Below are 22,116 nucleotides of genomic sequence, written 5' to 3'. Positions count from 1 at the left end.
CAGTTCAGAAAATTTTAGAGGGCAGTTCATTTTAGATTGTTAAGTTACGGTATTTTGTAAATTAAGAGCGGGATCAGAATCGTGCTCACATGGAATTTGTTTTTATAAAATATTTTTATAAAGTTAAATACGAGAAAGAAAGACCTTTGAGAGACCATGCAAGGTCTGAGAGATGGCACTACTGACGCGTATGGAGGTTATGTTTCGTAGTAGCATTTCTTGGAAGAACACACACCAACTTCCAGCCAGATTGGTATACTTTTTTGCTTGGCATGCGTTTGAATCAAAGAAGTCGAGTAATCTTCTCGTCTCCAGACTTGGTTCACTCAGATCACTGGGACTACCACTAACAATCTAGAACAGCGTTGGACGAAGTGTATAAGCCCTAAAGGAGACTATGTCGCGTTTAATTTTATAAAAATATGTATCTGAGCTTGGATGCGACGCCAACGCGAGGCACGCTTTATGGGATAGCTCAGAGACGAACGAGCGAGGTGAGTTCTTTTACGATTTCATTATTTATACTAACCTTTCGGTATGAACAGTCGTAATACTCCCGCCTTCACCTTTTTTGAAACGTAGTATGTCATCTTACTTTACTGTCTAAAAACAGAGAAGGTCTCCAACAAAACTCTTTTTCGAACCACAGCTACGATCTGGATCTTAAGGCAGATCCACCCATATCGTATCGAAATCCATTAAGAACCAATTGGAAATGGTTAAAAAATGTAATAAATAATAGGATAGGAAGAATTCCGATCAACCAAATCCTCCTCACGGAATACTTTAGAGTAGTAACCCTATTAACATTAGAGAAGACATTTAGTAGGACCTACAAAAGGTCGCGTTCGGTAAAATATACTAAAAAACTCATCTTTCTTGTTGGAGCAATGAGCTCTTAAAATTAAAAGAAGAATCTAGATCGAACTTTAACCCCCATTCCTCGACAGCCAATTGGGTATTGTACAGGAAAAGTCGGAGACAGTACAAGAAGTCAATTAGGGACATGAAGAAAGAGAGCAGGACAGAGTTTTGCTTGTTTATTGAATCTACCGTGGACTCTGTTAGGCTTAGCCGTATACTTTCCAAGGATAATGCATTGCCATCTTGGGTAAAAAAACCAGATGATACTTGGACTGCTACAACAGAAGAATCTTTACAACTTCTCCTAAGCACCCACTTTCCTGGATACAGCACTCACGAAAGTAGAAGTGGAAGTATTAGCCGGAGCCAATATGATCTTCAGCTTCTCGCATCTCTTACGAAGTAGAAAGTTGCATGGGTAATCAAATCTTTTGCACCTTTCAAATCTTCGGGCTTTGATGAGATCATTGCAAAGATGTTAAAGGAAACAATGGACTGTAGCTTTCCATGGCTAGTGGAAGTTTTTAAAGTGTGTCTAAATTTAGGCTATATTCCACATAGTTGTTGGCTAGATAAGGTCGGCTTCATATCAAAAGTAGGTAGATGGGGACATGATTTAAGACGAATCAGTCTTTCGTTTTCTTTTTAAAAACTTTTGAAAGGCTTTTAGATATACACCAAATACTCTCATTGAAGAGCTCTGGTATATCAACTGCACAAAATTCGTACCCTAAAGGCAAATCTAATTCAACAGTAGTGGCTGTCTAGGGAACAAACAATATGCCAAGGCTGCATTCTTGGATAGAAAAAGTGCCGTTGATAACGTTAGCACTGATGTCATCCAAAGGGCCTTGACTTATACCTAAGCAAGCACCCTAACCTAACCTAATATAGGAGGAATGGATTACGGTACTTATACAACTTTCCTTTGACAAAGTCTTTTTTTAAGGCTGCGCGACCGGACCAATTGCACTTGCAATTTTTAATTACAGAAGAAGTCTTATTTGAGACTTGTGAACGAATCAGCTTCAGCTTACAAACAGACAAGCGATGGAGCGCATGGAGGTTAAAATAAAGTTTTTCATCACTCAAAATGATTTTTTTTTATTTAGTAAAAGAGTTATTCAAACACAAAATTATATGAATAATTTTGCGCCACCTCGTATGATACTATAAGTACCAAAAACTGAAACAGAATGTAATTGTGAATAAAAAGTTGAAATCAATCAATTTAAAGTAAGTTAGTCAAGATTTGTTTTGAGTTATACGTCCGGCCTGCTTGAGAAATGTAGGTTAGAGAAAAACGAGGTCAAAATTTTCAATTTGGTGCCCATTGGGTTGTAATTTGAAACATAAAGGCCAGGGGCGTACTAAGTGTCGTCAAATAGTTTCTACAGAATTCCCCATTAAATCGCTTCAGGCGTATGAGGCAAAGCTGCCATTTAGCTAATCTTTATATAATACAGGCAAAGAAAGTCCTTTCCTTGGTATCTAAATCTTGACGCCGGTGGTCGGGCTTGTGTTCGTCTATGAAGGGCTGGACTGTGCTTGGTTTATGGGAGGAAAATGCAAGGCAACTACGCTCCAAGAATGCCAAGAACGAGTACTGGACATACTTCTATACAAACCCTCAGCTTCAAGAGGCCAGAAATGTTAGTGGACTGGCTGCATAGGGATCAAATGGTATCTACGCTATATCAAAGAAGACTTAATGCCTTCGAGTACAATTAAATCTGCACCAAAAGCTACGCAGGACAACAAGTGATACTCCATTGTTAGTTAAGCGACCATCGTTAAGGGTTTAAGACTGGCTGTTTTACCGAAATCTGTTCTTACACAAATACCCTCACGGGAGCATCAGAGAATGGTTGAGAAACACCTTGTAGAAGAAATGTAAAAGGGATGCAAATGCGAACTTAAATTTGAAGGTATATGCTTTCAGTGGGCAATCACAGTCCATTGTGCAACCGAGGAATCTGCCAAATGGTTGACACACAATAGATGTTTCAGGTTGCATAATAAAATAATAAAGTAAATACCAGCAGGAAAGTTGGAAGGAAAGACGTCTGGTTGATGGTCGGTATCATTACAAGACACAACACATGTGGTCAGTATATGACCACCATTGGAATCATAGAGGACCCAATATGCCTGTCGTGCTTGGAGGAGGCGGATAGCACTGAGCACTTTCTCTGTGAGTATCCTGCCTTTGCTAGAGCACGGCTACGAGTCTTGGGTTCCGATGTCGTGAGAATGAGTAATAGTCGTTCTCTAAAACTGGAGAATATTTACAGACTTGCCAAAGAATCTCGAAAATTCTCACAGGACTAACTATCTCTATCTCTTTATATATTCTTTCCTATATCTTTCTCTGATACATTTCTCCTTCCCTCCTTGACTATCTACCCCCTTTCCAGAGCTTTAAATACAATGGGCTCTTTGGCCTGAGTGTTTTAGGAGCCACCAAATCTCCTGGTGCTCCTTGGCTTGACCTTTTCAAATTTCAAATTTTAATTTCAAATACCAGTAGTTCAAATGCACGTAATATTTTGTATTTTGCTTTATATAGTAATGCTTCTTGTTGGAATATCGACTTTATTGATAACTCATTTATAGAGAAAACTTGACCTGTTGGCCGAAGTACGAACTGCAGATTCTTAACCGGCACTACAAAAAAAGTCAGATCAGCTCACATTTGCTTGGGCCAAAAATAGCGTAAACGGGGGTTATTTATAAAATATAATTCAGATGCGGATAAAAATATAGGCGGATATATGTGAAATATATCCAGCTACTAGGGTGGTCCAAGAAAAAGACAAAATTGTTTGTGCCCCCCTAAATTGGTTCTATGTTAAAAGAAATTAGTAACTTTTTTTTTACTATTATTTTTATTAAATATTATCACCAATGATTCAAAAATAATCACTGAATTCCCATTGCTCTCTATTAAAGTAGTATAAATAATTTTATTTTTTTTTTAATAAAGCGCAGGCTATCATTTTTTGGACATTTGTGAAGGGGAATTAAAACAGAAGATTAAATGATACTGATATGTAAATATTTAATAACTGAAAAAATTAAGATTAAATGTGTAAAAAAGTGTATTTTTCCGATGAGAATCCAATGGTAATTTTCAAGGCATTTGTGATACAGGTAAACAAATAAAACGTAAGCTCACGTACATAAAAAAAGTGTGGGTGTAGGCGTTTAATTTTTTTGACCATAGAGTAAATGTATGGGGCAGCATAAAAGAAAACATTTTTTTTGTTTATTTTTTGGAACATCTAAAATATGCCTACATACAAATATGGACATATATATGTATATACAGTCAGCGTCAAAAGAAAGTGTACATGCCATATTGATAAGTTTTGACCCTTTTTTATGTATTTTGTAATTTCAATTATTTTATTAGAAAAATATGGTACATACTACAACAAAAAAGAAAATAAAAGAACACTTAAAACTTATTTGAACAATAAACGAATATGAACTCATTTTGTTCTTTACTTCGCCCATTTTGATGTTCAAAACAAATTTAAGAGAGTTATTCGAACATTTACAAAATTGTTTCTTAAGCCAAGGTGATTCCAAAGTAACAAAGGCATTGGCTATACCATCTTTATTTAAATAGATTAATTTTTAACAGAATTTTAAATTTCAATCAAAGTGGTGTTCAAATTTCTTGCAGAGTATTACCAGTGTAATTATTGAATTAAAAATGATAACGTAGGAAATAATTTATTTATTTATTAAAAAAAAATAGTAATATATTTATGCGTAAGTAAGATTTTTATACAATAAAAGTTATTTTATAACCTTTCTTATAACAAAACCCATATAAAGCGAAATTTCAACCTTCATATCGTCCCCTTAGTATTAAAATAGCCTATAAATTTTTTGATGTTTTGAGAAAATGAATTTCAAACTTTTTGTCAAAAGTAGCTCTCACTCAAATCTCGTTATGTCTGTAAATATTTATTATTTTTTGACTGACGTTTTGACCCACTTTGTGGAACTAGAATTTGACAAAATTTTGACCACATATAAAATCGACGATGGAGAATCCAAAAATTCAATAAAAAAATAATAGCCTATGAGCACATAGGCTATTGTTATACTAAGGGGACGATATGAAATTTGTAAAAATTCGGCAAATTTGCATCAAAATGTCACAGTTTTTACTCATGATTTTCAGAAGAATTTCCGGCATGCAATTTTATAGCTCCTCAAGTTTGAATAAAAGGAAGGACAAGTTTTGAAGTGGTTCAAAAATCGCATTGATTTTTGAAAACTGTTTGTGCTAACGGTGTTCGGTGTTTTCTTCCATGCAAAAATAAAAATTGGAGTAGACGTTAAATAGGAGCACAAGACCGCGGCAAAAAATTTCAAAATCCAGTTTGGTTTTCCTGGGAAACTCTGAATAAAACATTTGAGATTTTGTGAAAATGTCGACTATTAGCTTTGCAGCGCGGGGTGGGCTTTAGCTGCCTCATTAATCTTCCAGTAATCGCCCAGTTTGTTCAGATCCGTGGTGACGTTATGCAGCCAAGTTATTTTTGGTCCACCACGAAGTCTTCGGCATAAACGATTGTAGCTTTGAAGCTTTGTGGCCTACCGCCGTCCTTGCGGATGATGCGACCAGCGCATCTGATGTGTTGCGACTTGATAAATCTTAGAATATCTTCGTCATTGCAGAGACTTAGCAGTTCCTTAATGTACCAGATTATGTACTTGCCATATATTTTTAGGCGCTTCTGAGTTGCTTTATATGGTTGTTAAAATGAAAAATTTTTTGAAATCCGTAAGAAATTTATTTATTAAATTTAACTTTATACAAACAAATTAAGAAATTTGTGCCTATCGCTCTGCCCTCTGTTCATTGTGTGCCCTTTTCCTTGCGCACACGGTTCCCGCTTTGTTAAACATCTCCCGTTTTCTTCGCTTCTTTATCGACCAATCAGCGATCGTCACGTATTGCAGGAATGCAACTGGGCAATAGTGGGATTTACTCTTACTGTGCTGCCAGACTATTCATAAAAATGTTTTTTGTTGTAGTATGAACTATATTTTTATGAAGGATAAATTTAAATGAAAAAGTGAATAAATAAATAGTCAAAACTTGTCATTGTATGGCGCATACGTGTTTTCTTACGCTGTTTATGTATTCCATATTTATTTTTGCTTTAGAGTTTCTGGATAATTATTATCAGTTTCGATTAAATTTTGTGCCCAAATTAAGTATTATAAAATAATTCAAATTATTTTAAGCTATCAAATTTGTATTTAGAAATAATAACGCAAAAAACTGTGATGATTTTATGAAATTTCGAAATAACCTCACTTTTGTGCAAGTGGGTGAACAAGCAGAATTCAAGTACGAGTGATTAATTTGCAAAAGACAATAACTAAGTTGTTTTTATTGTTAAAGTGGTTGAGTATTTCTGCTGAAATAATCCTAATAAGTGACTAGCGCCGTTTCACCACCACTGATCTCGTGTGATATCTTATTTTTTTGTTTGTTTACTCAGATCCATTTCGTCAGATCCAAGTATTTCCATGTCTGAGATTTCAATAGTTTGCTGTAGGAAAAGCTTACCGAAAGAGTGAAGTCTTAAATAGACCTGGACATTCGTATAAATAGTGAAAAGTACTTTCTTTCACGAATGGCCAAGCAATTCTAGCTCCTTTCTAAACTATGAAACTAATATACATAGATTCGATGAAATGGAATTGGTACATTAAAGGTTTCATTTTTCATTTCATTTTCATTTTTGGTACATTAAAGGTTTGATATCTTGGATAGGACTATGAATAAGTTCGTGCGGTTTTACAACAGATGGCGTAACTTGATTATTATTCCATCGATCCACATTTCCAAACATTCATTGGAGAGCTACTGTCGTAAGGCACAAACGTCAGTATAAGTTTTTTATTTGAAGCATAAACAACAATATTTTTACCACACTTGAAAATGTCGAATTTCGTGCCAAATAATGTGTTTTTGCGGGGAATTCTTCTTCATTATTTTAATATGAAGAAAAAAGCAGCCGAAAGTCATCGTATCTTGGTGGAAGTTTATGGTGAGCATGCTCTATCTGAGCGAACGTGCCAGAAGTGGTTTGCACGCTTTAAAAGTGGTGATTTTGGCTTGGAAGACGAAGAACGCGAGGGTGCGCCGCCAAAGTTCATGGATACCGAATTGGAGGAATTGCTCGATCAAGATCCGGCTCAAACGCAAGAAGAGGTTGCAAAAACTTTGGGAGTTGATCAATCAACCATTTCCAAACGTTTAAAAGCCATGGGAATGATCCGAAAGGTAGGCCATTGGGTGCCGTATGAATTGAAGCCAAGAGACGTTGAACGCCGTTTTATGGCATGCGAACAACTGCTTCAACGGCACAAAAGAAAGGGTTTTTTGCATCGAATTGTGACTGGCGATGAAAAGTGGGTCCATTACGACAATCCAAAACGTCGGGCAACGTATGGATACCCTGGCCATGCTTCAACATCGACGTCGGCGCAGAATATTCATGGCCTGAAGGTTATGCTGTGTATCTGGTGGGACCAGCTGGGTGTTGTGTATTATGAGCTACTGAAACCGAATGAAACGATTACGGGGGATGTCTACCGACGACAATTGATGCGTTTGAGCCGAGCACTGCGAGAAAAACGGCCGCAATACGCCGATAGACACGACAAAGTTATTTTGCAACATGACAATGCTCGGCCACATGTTGCACAAGTGGTCAAAACATACTTAGAAACGCTCAAATGGGATGTCCTACCCCACCCGCCGTATAGTCCAGACCTTGCGCCATCCGATTACTATCTCTTCCGATCGATGCAACATGGCCTGGCTGACCAGCACTTCCGTAATTACGATGAAGTCAAAAAATGGATCGATTCGTGGATTGCGGCAAAACCGACCGAATTTTTCACAAAGGGAATCCGTGAATTGCCAGAAAGATGGGAAAAAGTAGTAGTAAGCGATGGACAATATTTTGAATATTAAATTTGTAACCATTTTACGTCAATAAAGTTTCAAATTTCGAAAAAAAACCGCACGAACTTATTCATAGTCCTAGTTTTGAGGCTTAGAAATGGAGTACCTAGGAGGAAAAAAATCAACATTTTAGACACCTGCTCTTCTTTGCTATTCATCGAAGTCAAAAAGCTGCTCAAGCAGTCCGAGACATTTGCGACGTGTATGGAAAAGGTGTCATAGACGAGTCTACAACACGGAAATGGTTTGCAAAGTTAAAAAATGACTACATTAACTTCGATGACACGTCTCGCAGCGGAAGGCGTTCTGAATTCTCTGACAAACCTCTCATATCACCTTTGAAGAAGGACGATCACCAAAAAAGTCGTGTATTCGAGGGGAAAAAAGAACGATCATAAAGCGATTCTCAATCACCTTAATTTAATGGGATTTACAGAAAAAGCTTGAGTGCCTCACGAGCTCAAAGAGAACAACAAAGAAAGTCGCCTTCAAATTGCTTCTCAACATCTCGCCCGCCATCGAGCAACACGCGGTCATAAACAGCGGGTTTTGTACCGACTCATCACGGGAAATGAGAAATGTGTGCATGTATGAGTACATAATTTAAACCAAAGAATGGAGTGGGTGGCTCCAGGAGATACGACAATGCCTTGAGTCAATCCGGATCTTCATCCACAGAAGATCATTATATGTGTTTGGTGGGACTAGGAGGGCATGTGGCACTGGAAAATCCCTGAGAAGAATACCACGGTCAACAATGGGTTCTATATTGCCCAGCTACACCGCTACACTCCGTGAATGAGGCTCTTCGACTGAAAAGACCTGATTAACATGGTCAAACAATATTCCTTCCTTCCCATACTCTGTGTTTCACAAGCCGTCAAAGCCGCACTCCAAGAACTCGAAGGACCTTCAGCACCCGCCGTAATCTCCGGATATTGCACCGTCCGATTACCATTTTTTACGCTCCTTGTCGAACCATATGGAAGGCGTTTCCTTCGATAACAAAGAGGTCTTTAAAAACTGGGCTCCCTTGTGCAGTTCCTCTGCTCACAGAGGATTGTGCTACTGCCTACCTTGCCGATGATTATTCTAGTTTCAAGAATGTTGTTTATCCAGCCGTTGAGACCTATGTCTGAGCCTAACATATTAGGAGCACAAGTTATAGAGCTTGTGCTAACGTTTGGGTGTAGTTGTAATCTTATTACTCTAAGATATGCTATAGTTTACGAGTTTAAGGATAAAAGAGAGTAAACTGATGGGTCTGAAGTCTTTCGCTGTATCATGAACGGATCTATCGGATTTGGGGATAAACATCACCTTAACCCTCCTCCAGCCTTTTGGAATGTGCCCTAGCTTAAGTCTTTTTTGAAAAAGACCTCTAGCCGATAACAGAGTAAAACGTAAGTACAATACAATTTGACAAAAGAACATATATCTTCACGGAGTCTATATACTCGTCGTTGTTGTTATTGTAGCAGCATAAACATTCCCCATACATACACGCGGAATGCTGATGAAGTGACAATCCTTGACCGGATATAAATCCGGGTCGTTCCGGTTACGTAGAACCGACCGTCGTTTGAACGTCAGTTTCGTCTTTCTCGACGGATAATAATTATTCCGCCTTTTAACTGTTCTTTTACTTTACAACTAGTTTTTGTGTATGATTCCGTAAGAAAAAACCAGAATATAAAATTTTTAAGGGGAGAGCTCCTCCAGCACTTTCAAAAATTCCATTTTTTTGCTTTAAAAATTCATTTATAATCTAAAATATATCTTTTTAGTTTTTAAGCTTAAGGGGTTACATAAGTCCAAAATTTTCAAAAAATCGTTTTTTGGTTTCTTCGTAATTTGGAATGTATAATATCTTAGGAATGTACTGTGAAATTTTCATTATAGCTTCTACAGCCCATTAACTAGGTAGAGAGCGGTCCGCACGCTCCTGTACATCAAACCTTAATCTCGTTTTTCGCGAAACTACTTTTTCCGGCACGGTCTGCATGATAACTCATACGTTTTTAATATTTTTTGATGCGTTTTTTTAAATATTCGAAAGGGGTTTCCTTATAGATTTGGCTTTTGATATTTTTATTAAAAAGTTTTTTTAAATATAATTAAGGTGTGACATTTATGACGTAACACGCATTCTTTTTTTTTAAATGCCGTAAATTGCAAAATTTTTCGAACTTCAAAAATCCGGCTCGACAACTATAACTATTTATAACTAATTTTTTTACGTTTTACAGATCCATCAACATTTCAAGGAGAAATGATGCAGATCGTGGAACAACTTCTTTTTCATTGTACTTTGGGTCACGTGATTTTTTATATGCTAAGTTTTGTAACGAAAAATTAAAATAATTTTTTTTTTATAAAGAGTGAGTACCAATGAATAATGTGTAAATTTTTTTTATATTTATTTCTATTGCTATGACTTCTAAAAACAGTTTTTCTTTTAGCACATTTTTGGCGCTGTTGGACGTATGTAATCCCTTAATAGAAAGTCTAGAAAGTCCCTATAACATCATGAAGTATCGAGCGTGAACAAAATCGAAAACTTTAATTGCGTTTTTATCGAAATACATTGTTTTCCGCGCTGTCGAATATAACTGAAAAAGTAATTAAGATACCAACTTAAAATTTTATAGCGATACTCTTTAACATATTGGCCTTTGCATATACCTCAAATTTTCTATTAGTTATCACTAAAAATATTGGTTTATAAAAAAGTGTAATTTTTTTCTTTTTTATTGTATTTGAAAATTTTCATGTTTTTTTTTTTTGTTAAAACGAAAACTTTTTGTCTGGTTGATTTCAGTTGATTACAAGAGCCTGTACATTCCACGGCGCAAATTAAACGATCCACGTTTGAGCAGCTGCAACGCCGCCATGTTTTTTTTTTTAATATTTGTACATTAATTTAAGCATGAATATTAATATTTAAAATATTTTAACATAAAAAGACACTCTCAGTTTTTCACAAGAAATTATAGAAAAACTGGTTATCTGGCGAAACTGCCCCATTTAAGTGTATTTAGAATTTTTTTTAATGTAAAGCAGAAATGTAATTTTGCCAAAAAGTTTTTTTTTGTTTTTTGTAATAAGCCACAAATTAAACTAAATTCTGTGTAGAATGTCACCAGCATTTTCAATATTAAGAATTATTAGAACACAAATTTTCTCAAATATTCCTTATTTGTGTTTGCTGGGACTTCATTCTTCCAATGAATTCAAATGTAATTGCGATTGTTATTGTTATTGTTGCGGTACTTACAATTGATATGCACGTCGAAGCGCTTGCTCACGGACGGCGGTATACCATTCGAGGCAATGCACAAATATCCGCCCATGTCAGTGCGATGTACATTCGTCAATACCAGCTTCTCGCCCTCCACTGATTTGACCACTGCAATAAGACAAAAGTTGTTAATAGTAAATGTAGGAAACTTCTGAAAGAGTGAATGAGTCAGGAAAGTACGTACATATGTATGTAAGGATATATAACTACATACACATATGTAAATATCAATATATTTGTAGAAGGGAGAAGGAAACCAAATAAAAAAATTCGGTATGCATTTCGGAGACATTTTCAAATGTGGTTCAAGTGTGGGTTTTTTACACACACACACACTAGGAAGCGAATTTGCAAAAGAATTGAATAAACAAGGAAAGAAATTTCAAAAAGTCTCCTATTGAAAGCCAAACAAACTGAGTGTGGCGACCTAATTAATTAACTTTTCGGTTTTGTGTATCACATTCCTTTGTACAGTCTATGTATTTAGATGGGTAAGCATGCATGTATGTGTGTGTATGGAACTTTTCAGTTTGACTCACGTACGAATGCTAATGTAACGTAACTTCCCTACTTTTTATTTGTGTCCTTACCACAAACAATCGGACAAACACAATACGGGTAGAAAATAAAGTCTATGCATTTGTGTGTGTTTGAGTGTCATTCCTCAATCCTTTTTTATCCCCTTGAACTTCATACATTTCCCGGGAAAAAATAAGTAGAAAAGAAGAGATAAAGTAAAGAAAAAAAAATAAAAGTAACTATTAGAGCGGGGACAGCGACTTTGCTAAACAGTCATTATGTGGCACGCCAGACACTTGCGTTTATGTACAAAATACACACATTTTATCAGCCACACACACACACTCCAGCAGCAACAAACCATTACAGAGTACGATGAGTGTCCTCAACACCTAATCGCTTGCGCCAACACATTTGCACCCAACCTTTGCAAAGAAGTGTAAGTGTACTTATGGAAGGTTGAAGTGGCTGAGTGGATTGTTTGCCTCCTTTGTCCCCTTATGTTGTTCTCCAACGCTCAATTAGGGTTCCAACATATAAATGAGTATCGCTTTACTTACCATTTAATCGCATACGGTAAAGTAGCCCTATGTGTACTGTATAAACTTTTGTGTTGATTTTGAAAAACATATTCAGCTACCTTACAGATCATTTGAATAAAATGTGACTTGATTCTTTAAGAGGCCGAAAGAAGTGGACTGGACTTGTTTTTGCTTTTGCTCTTGGCTAGACGGATATTTTATTGAAGACTTGATTTACAAAGGTGTATACCAACAAAAATATCGATGTGGGTAGTCAGGCGAGAAAAGATGCGTCGTTTGCCAGGGCGACTTTGATCCACTACTCTAATAGTACCACTGATACGCCGTTTCAGCCTTTTAAGGTCTCTGCTATCAAGCCGGTTCTATATACAATTAAAAAAAACCAAGTATCTGCTAAAATGATAAGGAAAGCTCGACGTCGAAAAGCGCCAATCGCGACGATGGAGTGAATTCAGAAGATGTGACTAACATTAGACCGCTAGCCGGCTCACAGCGACTTTGAAGGAATTAGTTGATTTGCTTACGGAACATTTGATTTGACAGTGGTTTGCTTACGACAAAACTGAGATTGTGTTGGTGATATAAGAAAAAGTCAACGTAGCTACAACTCATGTTACTTCGTTGCCATCTGAACAACGATTGATTTAAAGAGCGTAAGAATACTTGTGACGAGTCAGTCTAAGCTACACTGACAATTTTGCTTCGGGTGGCCAAGTCTTTTAACTTATCATTCTTGTGCAATTGCGACATCTAGTCCGCACATTCGCCATCCGACTCACGCCAAGGATTACAAGTTTTTACCATTACGTTAGGTAAGGTTGAAGCGGTTGTCCACTGTGTGACACACTCAGGCTCATAGCCCATGCTGATGCCGCGTGGGGAACTTGTCCTCATCTCTTTTAAAACCAGCGTGTGCTTTTCAAAACTTTTATAAGACCCTTGATTCCGACAGAACTAAGATCTTCAAATTCATTCTAGAATTGTTTATCTAAAATGGTAAATCCACGCCTGGATTGAGCAGGACAATGACACAAAAGGTGCAGGATCGTCTCTTCTTCATACAAACAACTTCTGTAGGAGTCATATGTTTGCAAACCCATCCCATGTGGGTGCTTGCCGATTAGGCAGTGCACGGTTAAAACTGAAATCAGAGTGTTAACACGTTCCCTGTCCGCTGAGCCACATATGGTTCAGTAAACGTGCGCCTGATAAGCACTGATACGTTCCTGAGCCACATGTGGTTCATATGTGTTTCATGAACGTGCAGAAGCAAAAATGTCCCTCTACGCTCATGAACCATATGTGTTTCAGGTAGAAATACCCTACATCCGTTTTTTTTATTATTATTATTACTAAAGCTATCCTATGACTACAAAAAAACAAATTATTCAAAAAACTTGGACTTGTCGGTCAATTTTGCATTTTTGTATTGGGACAGGGAACGTGTTAAGGATGTGCTTATCTCTTCTTAGTTGAAGTTTCGTGCGTTTAGCATTGAGTGTCGGCCACAGCTGTCGGGCTATTCTGCGTTTCATTGCGTCATCTTTCCTTTGCTGCTCTTAAAATTTCTTCAAAGATAAGCAGCTTACATGTTTGCAAGGGTATGCCTATGTCATTGTCTATGTTCTCGTCAATCAACATTCACCATTAGCTATGGTGAAAAACAAAATTGTGCGTATAACTTCAGCTGCCACGTCACAGTGCCTTCGGTAGTCGTTTTCCGAACGCTCGTTCCACACGTATTCACAAACTCGTCCAATCAGCCGGCAACGAAGCAACATAAGCGAAGACTGTGTTGATTTTTTCGTATATACCAGCACAATATCAGTGTTTTTGTACACACATCCCCGGTTTCGTTAGCCTATCAGCTGATTCTGACAATTCTCTGAGAACCAGATGACGGTCTGATATTGGCTACACCTGAAAAAATATTTTTTCCATGACTCAGCCAACGCGCGCTCAAATGTATTGCACAACAAAAGGAATCGTGCGAACAATGAGTAACTGCTGCCGAAGGAGAAGGAGCATTTCGGTGAATCCGGAAAAATAACGGAAACGACTAGATGTCACGCTGTTGTAGAAGTATTTTATTTAATTTTTCACTAATTTTCTTTTGCCTACAGGGTCACGCCATACTTGTAAAAATTCAGTGAATGACTTCGCAATATTGTGATTTGTGAGATTTAAACTAAACAAACAAATGAAAAGGAGTACTGCGAGTTAAATTGTGAAAACACGAATTATAAAAAATAACTCCAAACATAGTTTTTCTGCGTAATTATGCGGATGCCGCCTGACGTCACAGCGAATTCGGAAGGTGCAGTCTTTTATTCTCCCAGTCTTGCTTGGCTATCACTATTGAACAGATCCAAGAATGATGGAAACAAGATTGCGCCCAGAGAGCGTATGACGTCGCATTAGCTGAGTTGTGCAGTGTTGCCAACCATTTGCTCTTCGCAATAAATTTAGTGCTTTTTATACCCAATATGCGAAAATTTTTAAGTTTGGTGTTTATTTATTTTGGTTTTTAAATTAAAGCTACCGAAACTGTAAGTTAAAAAAAAAACTGTATTTTCAAACAAAAGAATGTTAAAAAAGGTCACTCTGAAAAGATTCTAGTGTTAATGATAATTTGTTGGTTCCTATAAAATTTGATATTTGAAAGTGAAAATTTAATTTTTTGTTCCGTTTAAGGTTATGTTAGAATATTAAAAGTCCCTCTCTAAACTCTTCTTAACATTCAATACCTTTTTATCATTTTAAAAAGCGCTTGAATTTACAGAATGCAAATGAAAACCATCGAGGTGTAATCGTTTCTTCCCGTCCTCAATCCTTAGTGGGACATAGGGTATCAAGAGCAGTATGCATAGTAAAAATAAGCAAAAAACTACCTGAAAATACTGGAGAAAGCAAAAAAGTCGTGCCCTTAACAAAAGAGTCTCGCTTAACAGAAAAAAAACTCATAAATTAAATTGGGCATAACCATGACACATTTATTTAAAAACAACACACATTTAAAAAACAATTTGCCGCGCATACAAAGTTCTTTAAGTAATTCAATCAAAATGTGGTATTTTATTTACTTTATCCAAAGCTAGGCAACACTGCAGTAGCGACTATGGTATGATTTTAAGAATTTTTCTGACCGTCAAAGATTTTAAGTATTTTTCTGACTAAGGCCTCAGTTTTTGGTTAAACTATGACTGTGTATTATTCGCATTACTAACTAAATATTTGCATACCTGTATTACTCGAAAGGTTTAAGAAAATGTTATTAGGAAAAAATTTGTTTATATAACTTTACCTTGTTTCTCTCTTGTCTCCGTTCGTAGGACTATGTCTTTAGCGCCCTCGCGTCTCCACTGTACTGTCGGCTCAGGGACTCCTGTGGCACTACAAATCAGTAGTATTGTGCCTCCCTCGTTGCTGATACCCTCTTCAAGGTTTTGCTCGGGATGATTTAAAATGTCAGGCGGCACTACAACATCCAAATAGCCAGACTTCAGGTAAGAGATGGATGAAAGTGCAAAGATTTGTGCAAAGTGAACAAATATGGAACAAAGTAAAACATAAATAAAATATATTCCAATTCATACAAGAGGTCGTGCATTTTAAAGATATTTATTTATGTGTTATAAATTAGTTGAGAGAAGTAAAGAGATAAGCAATATTTTTACAGCGAAAGTTTTGTAGTTTTTTCTATAATAAAATGTGATAATGTTGCATATCTGGGTACAAAAATTCATGGAGGTATCTACTAACTCTATCTTTTCGCGCCTAACTAGATATCTTTTCAATCAGCCCTTAAATAAATATAGCTAAATGCTTGGGTTGACAGCATTATTTGACGGCTGACTCTCTTTCGCCCTTTTTCTCTATTAAATAAATTCGAGCAAATCAAACGTACTTTTTATTCATACGAATCCCGCATAGCAAACCTGCAAACACTCTTAAGCGTGTACATTTTGGTCCTTCGAGCCGGATACCGCGATATTTTAATTCCATACAGTCCAAAGTGTCGTCGCTTAAAGTCCGAGATTCCGTATTCGCCATAAAACACTATTTAAAAACGAGCAAAGCCGACGAACTTTGAGCGGACGTAGAAGTTATTTCTAAGTACATGGAATTATTGGTGGAATTGGTACCGCTTTTGTGCAGCTCAACAAGAAGTTGAATTGTCTGGTGGTGACGAAAACGCTGAACGCTGAGATAGAAGAGGAATCACGCATTCAAGATGAGTAATGGTACATTCCACCGAAAGGATCACATTCCTTGACGTATTTTTGTCGCTCGTCAATGCCAATGCATTTTTGTCGGATGGACAGAAGCTGCAATATCTTCGTAACTATTTGAAGAGCGACAGCAATTACAGCGAAATCTGGGACTTCTTAACCACGACGTATAAGCTCATGCGAGCTATAGTGGATGGGGTTGGCAAAACTTCCTCCACTGAGCCAACTGGTAATAGGTACCACAGTTGTCCTAGGTTAAGTAGGTAGTTAGCTAAGTTAGGGGTACTTAGGCTACTTTGCATTACCCAAATATTTTTAACATGGTCAGGGGTAAAAGGCTGGGTCAAGGTGTCATGCGACCCGTGCCGAGGATCTGTTAGGCTTCGGTCCCTCTTTCAAAAATAGCTAAGTCATAAACAGAGCTTACAGATACTGGCGCCCTCCGTAATAATTTGCCATAACTGTGTAGCTCGGACCTATGCACAGGCGGACATCATTTCTCCGACACTCGTGGGAACAAAAATTAACTTCCCAAACAAAAAAAAAAAAAACTTAAGGGAGACCGGCCCTCCTCATAGACGGTCACACCGAACTTTCCAAAAACTTATCGTATCGGCAATCTTGACCGAACATTAAAACCTGCAATCGACAAAGCGAAAGCCCGGTCGGAAGCAGCCATTACCACAGGCCCCAGCACAAGTAAAAGTGCGTTAGTCTTGTAGGCTTCTGTGATCTATCCCGCAAAGTTGGTCCCGGCCGGTGATATAGCTACGGCTAGCTTCAGTACCGATAAATGGCCGACGCTGAGCCAAGATCGCAGGAGTGCTGCCAGGCTTCTAAGAAAAATACATGCTGATCCACCAGAGGAGCATGAACTAACAGCAGAGTTGCTAAAAGTTTGACCAACTTAACTCAACGGCTAAGCTTGCCGCAATCAAGGTTCAAGGTGCGTGCTTGAACTGTCTGAGTAATGGGCACGTTATCGCTTATGCCAACGTCGTTATCACACCCTATTCTATGCTAGTCTCAACAAACAACAGTCTGCGCCTGCACCCGATCAAACTATCAACGTTACCTCCCACTACGCTGGTTCTGAACGCGTTATACTATTGGTTACGGCTGAAGTTTATTTGCAAGACCACGCTGGTCGGCGGTAACCCGCTCGGGCGGTTCTGAATAATGGCTCACATGCTTCCTTCATCAATGAATCGTGCGTCCAATGTCTTAGGCTATGTAGATGATTATTATCAGCTTGTGTCGCACGTATTGGTTCGATTCAAGGCGGTCGTACCAAGGGGGAAGGGTCAAGGTATGCTTGTCGCCATGGTCATTAGACTCAACCTACGTAAAAAGCTATTTTACCAAAAGATCACAAATAATCATCTAACTACTGCTGTACCTGAATCAACGTGGGTGCAGGCCCGAGATCTACCGGCAAAATTAAAGAAACCGGTCTAAAGCTTAATATTGACGACAGGTGTAAAAAAGAGATAAGACGGCTGGCTGTCAATAAAAACATCAGATGTGAACTTTCTCTCAATGGTACGAAAAGAAGAATGCAGCAAATTTTGAGTGAAGATTCTAAGCTCGCATTCCCCAATAATCATAACTTTTGAGAGACTTCCACGGCGGTTCTCTCATAATTCGTTTTAGCTACCATAGCAAAACCCCAATTTGTTTTATTTCACGCAAGATGAACGCAGAAACTTACGTAGAGGCTTTGGATAATGTTGTATTGAATTTTACCAAACAAGTTCACGATGAATCGAATGAATAATGATAATCTTTCAGCCTTCTTCCATTCAGTCCTTGTTTGTTTATTACTGCATTGCCTGAGCGCTTATGACTCACAACCAGACGCATACATATGTATGTGCATTTAACAGTACATATCTACACATATTTGCACATACATGCTTATATTACATATAGATTTGCCACATATCACCAGTTATTTGCGGTTCATATACACCCAGGCTCAAATGTGTGTAAAATATTATCACCAACTGTATTATTATTTCAGCTAAAACGGCTTATGTACGGCAGCTGTGGCAAATATTTGGACCATAATGGTGCAAATGTTCGATTGGGTTGACCGGAAGCTGCATTATACTTGACATACAACAACAGCTGGGTGCGTACATACATATTTACATCTGCGTGTGGCTACAAGGCGCAACTTGAGTTCGACTGATAGAATATCCGTTCGCGTGCACAGGAGGGTGAGTTGTGATCCTTAAGGATTGTTATAAACATATCGCTTTAATGTATATTTATGGATTAGCCAAGTATTTGCCGACTGCGACACCTTTTGATGCCATGCCTGTAAGAAGCATTTGTTTTTGTTGATGTGCTGTGACAACCCTTCCTCCCCACAAGGCTTAAGGGATAACTCCATTCGGACGCCTTTCATTCTCATTAGTAGATATTTGCTATTTAGTAGTGCATATTGGGGTGTTATGCGAATATTCTCACGATTATTGTAACAAAAAAATAAGCAACAAAAAATATTAAAAAGGAGAGGAATGAGGCTAGAAGCGAATTTTGGTGTGAAAGTTTTGCAAGAAAATATTATTGTTTGTCAGCAACTATGAACAAAATAATCGCATACGAGGGGTGTTCAAAAAGTAAACTTACTTTTCAATGCAAATTCGCAGGCAATGCAAACTCGATTTTTAATTTTTTGCGTTTCTTGTATTGGTACGCATGGCCTGAACATAGACGGCATATCTAGTTTGCTTTTGATCGAAAGGGTAGATGTGTTTTGGTGTGCTCGGCGAGTTTCTGCTATCGGAGAAAATTGATCAAAGTTTTGTGTAAAAAATAGAATTAAGTGCCGACAAAGGCTTTAATGTTGACAATACTATACGGGTGTCTCCTCTGAGTAAAAAAATGTTTACAAGTGGCACAAGCTCTTCTCAGAAGGCCGTGAAAATGCCAATGACTAGCCTCCCTCTGGATACAACAACACGTCAACAACAGATAAAAAAGTTGAAGGAGTGAAAATAATTTGTGAATATCGTCGAGTCGCTATTAGAGAAGTTGCTGATTATGTTGGCATATCGGTTGGTTCATGCCATGCAAGCATTTGGAATGTTTTGATTTGCTTATAAGGATTAAAACTGGAAACACTTGGCAGCCTGCGACTTTTTGCTGTCCTCAAAAGTGAAGCAACCTATAAAAGTATGGAGATTTGCAACGATGTAGTAGATAAAAGGTGAAGGAGCTGAAACAACTCAAGGGATTACCAAAAACGCTATGACTACTATTAAGCTAAAATACATACTATTTTAAAGTATTCATTGACATTTCATCATGGAAAGACTTATGCCACAACAACGTTTCGAAATCGTACAATTCTATTACGAAAACCGACGCTCTGTGAAAAATGTTCAGGCCAACTTATGGTTTTCAGCGATGAGACCCGTTTTTGGCTTAATGCCTACGTCAATAACCAAAATTGTTATGTTTTTGGGCTGAAGACAACCCCGAAGCCATTCACCAACAGCCATTAGATCCATTGAAAACAACAGTTTGGTGCGGCGTATGGGCTGGAGGAGTCATCGTCCCATATTTCTTCAAAGACGAGGCTGGCGGTAGTGTACCAGTGAATGGCGAACCCTATCGCCCCATGATAAACGACTTTTTGATACTGAAAATTGAAGCGCGTGATCTCCGCATAATTTGGTTCCAACAAACGGCGTTACTTGCAATACCGCACGTGAAACAATGGATTTACCGCGCCGTCGTTTCGGTGAGCAATTTATCTCTCGTCTCGGAACAATAGATTGTCCACCGTGTGATATCACACCTTGGACTCTTATTTGTGGGAGTATGTAAAGTCTAAATGCGGATAAACCAGCTTCAATTGAGCTATTGGAAGCCAACATTACTTAAGTTATTCTCACGATACCGACCAAAGTCCTCCAGCGAGTTATTCGAAATTGGTGTTTACGAATGGCCGAGTTACGGTGCAGTTACGGCCAACATTTGAAGGGGACTATCTTCAAAAAATAAATGTCATGAATAGTTCTATACAAAAATAAAAAAGATTGCTCAATCAATTTGAGTTTTCGTTGTTTTGTTTCAATGCAAATTTCGATACCTGTAAGCTGATCTCCCTTTAATATTAATAATAATAATTTTAATAAGAAGATTTTTCGTGCCCGCTCTTTCACTTACTTTAGTGCGCTGTGCACGCCGGTGAACCGAACAGCTATCTTACCAGAATTTTCCCTAAATTAGAAGCTCTTCCAAGGTAAATAAGGTCGTATAATGCTTTTGGTTTCTTTCGGAGTACTTATGTCACTTCCTAACAGGTAATTCTTTGAATATTTTTCTAACTCTGTAGCCTGCATTTAGCTTCTGCCCACTTAATACCATAGAATGTTAATGGTAATGTTACTGATTGTACGGGTTAGCCTTTATACACTGCGACCAGATTGATCTATTGTGCGCCCCTTGCTTAATTTTAATTATTTAGTACTGCGAGGTCTCGAACCAGCTCTTAGGAGGGAGCATTTGTAAGCCATAATCCTCTAGTTGGTACGAGCGCAGGATTCTGCGACTCCTGTAACGTAATGTTCCACAATTGGTGATTGAGTGTTCCATGGACTCCTCTTCATCCCAGCCGATAAGTGGCCGGTAAGTGTTTTACAGAGTAATCTAGTAATCAAGTCACAGAGGTCTGATTAAGAATCGAATGTTTGTTGAGGGCATTGTTGCACTCTATAAAGACTTTTGAAGTAAATATATGTAAATCTATTGGGTTAGGGAGTATGTTCATAGCGTTTTAATATTTTCTTTTATTTTACAACGATTTGTTTACTGTTTGGCAAAGGTTAAGTATTCATTCGATAGAACTCTTTCTGCTCTACAAAACAATGTTAATTATATTTTTGAGTTATTTGATTTTTTTTAGTTTTGAGGCTTAGAAATGGAATACCCAAGAGACAACACATTTTCGACACCTGCTCTTTTTGAGGCCAAAAAGCTGCCGAAGGAGTCCGGGACACTTGCGACGCGTATGGAGAAGTGGTCATAGACGAGTCTATAGCATAAAATGGTTTGCAAAGTTCAAAAATGTCGACTTTGACGTCGATGACACGTCCCGGTGAAGAACATCTCAAATCAAGTTTGAAGAAGAACAATCGCCAAACCAATCGTGAATTGGAGGGAAAAAATGAACGATAATAAAACGACTCTCAATCATCTTCACTCGATAGGATTTACCGAAAAATTGGGAGCCTCGTTGCCTCACGAGTTCAATGAGAACAACAAAGAAAGAAGCCTTCAAATTGCTTCTCAACATCTCGCCCGCCATCGAGCACCACGCGGTCATAAACAGCGCCTTTTGTACCGAATCGTCACGGTAGATGAGAAATGGTGCCTATACATCAAAATGAAGCAAAGAAAGGAGTGGGTGGCTCCAGGAGATATGCCAAACCGAGAGTCGAGCCGGATCTTCATCCAAAGAAGATCATGACATGTGTTTGGTAGGACTGGGAAGGCATATGGGCGATAAGAATACCAAGGCCAACAAGAAGCTCTACATTGCCCAGCTACACCACGCGTATAAAGGTGTTCGACTGAAAAGACCTGTATGGCAAGGTCAAACGGTACTCCTTCATGACAGCGCAAGGCCCCATGTTG

General features: G+C 38.0%; 1 protein-coding gene across 1 annotated transcript in view; it reads right to left on the bottom strand.

The window, feature by feature from the left end:
* Positions 1-22,116, bottom strand: part of LOC128863946 (hemicentin-1) — a 94,359-nt gene that overhangs the window by 58,027 nt on the left and 14,216 nt on the right. Inside the window, exons 4-5 of the mRNA XM_054103374.1 lie at positions 15,537-15,732; positions 11,148-11,279 (exon numbers count right to left, since the gene is read on the bottom strand). Of these exons, the coding sequence (XP_053959349.1) occupies positions 11,148-11,279; positions 15,537-15,732 (328 nt within the window). The remainder of the gene's footprint in view (positions 1-11,147; positions 11,280-15,536; positions 15,733-22,116) is intronic.

Source organism: Anastrepha ludens, chromosome 5, assembly GCF_028408465.1.
Source record: "Anastrepha ludens isolate Willacy chromosome 5, idAnaLude1.1, whole genome shotgun sequence".
Classification (NCBI taxonomy): domain Eukaryota; kingdom Metazoa; phylum Arthropoda; class Insecta; order Diptera; family Tephritidae; genus Anastrepha; species Anastrepha ludens.
Note: the sequence above shows the minus strand (reverse complement) of the source record. Positions and strands in the feature narration are given on the sequence as shown.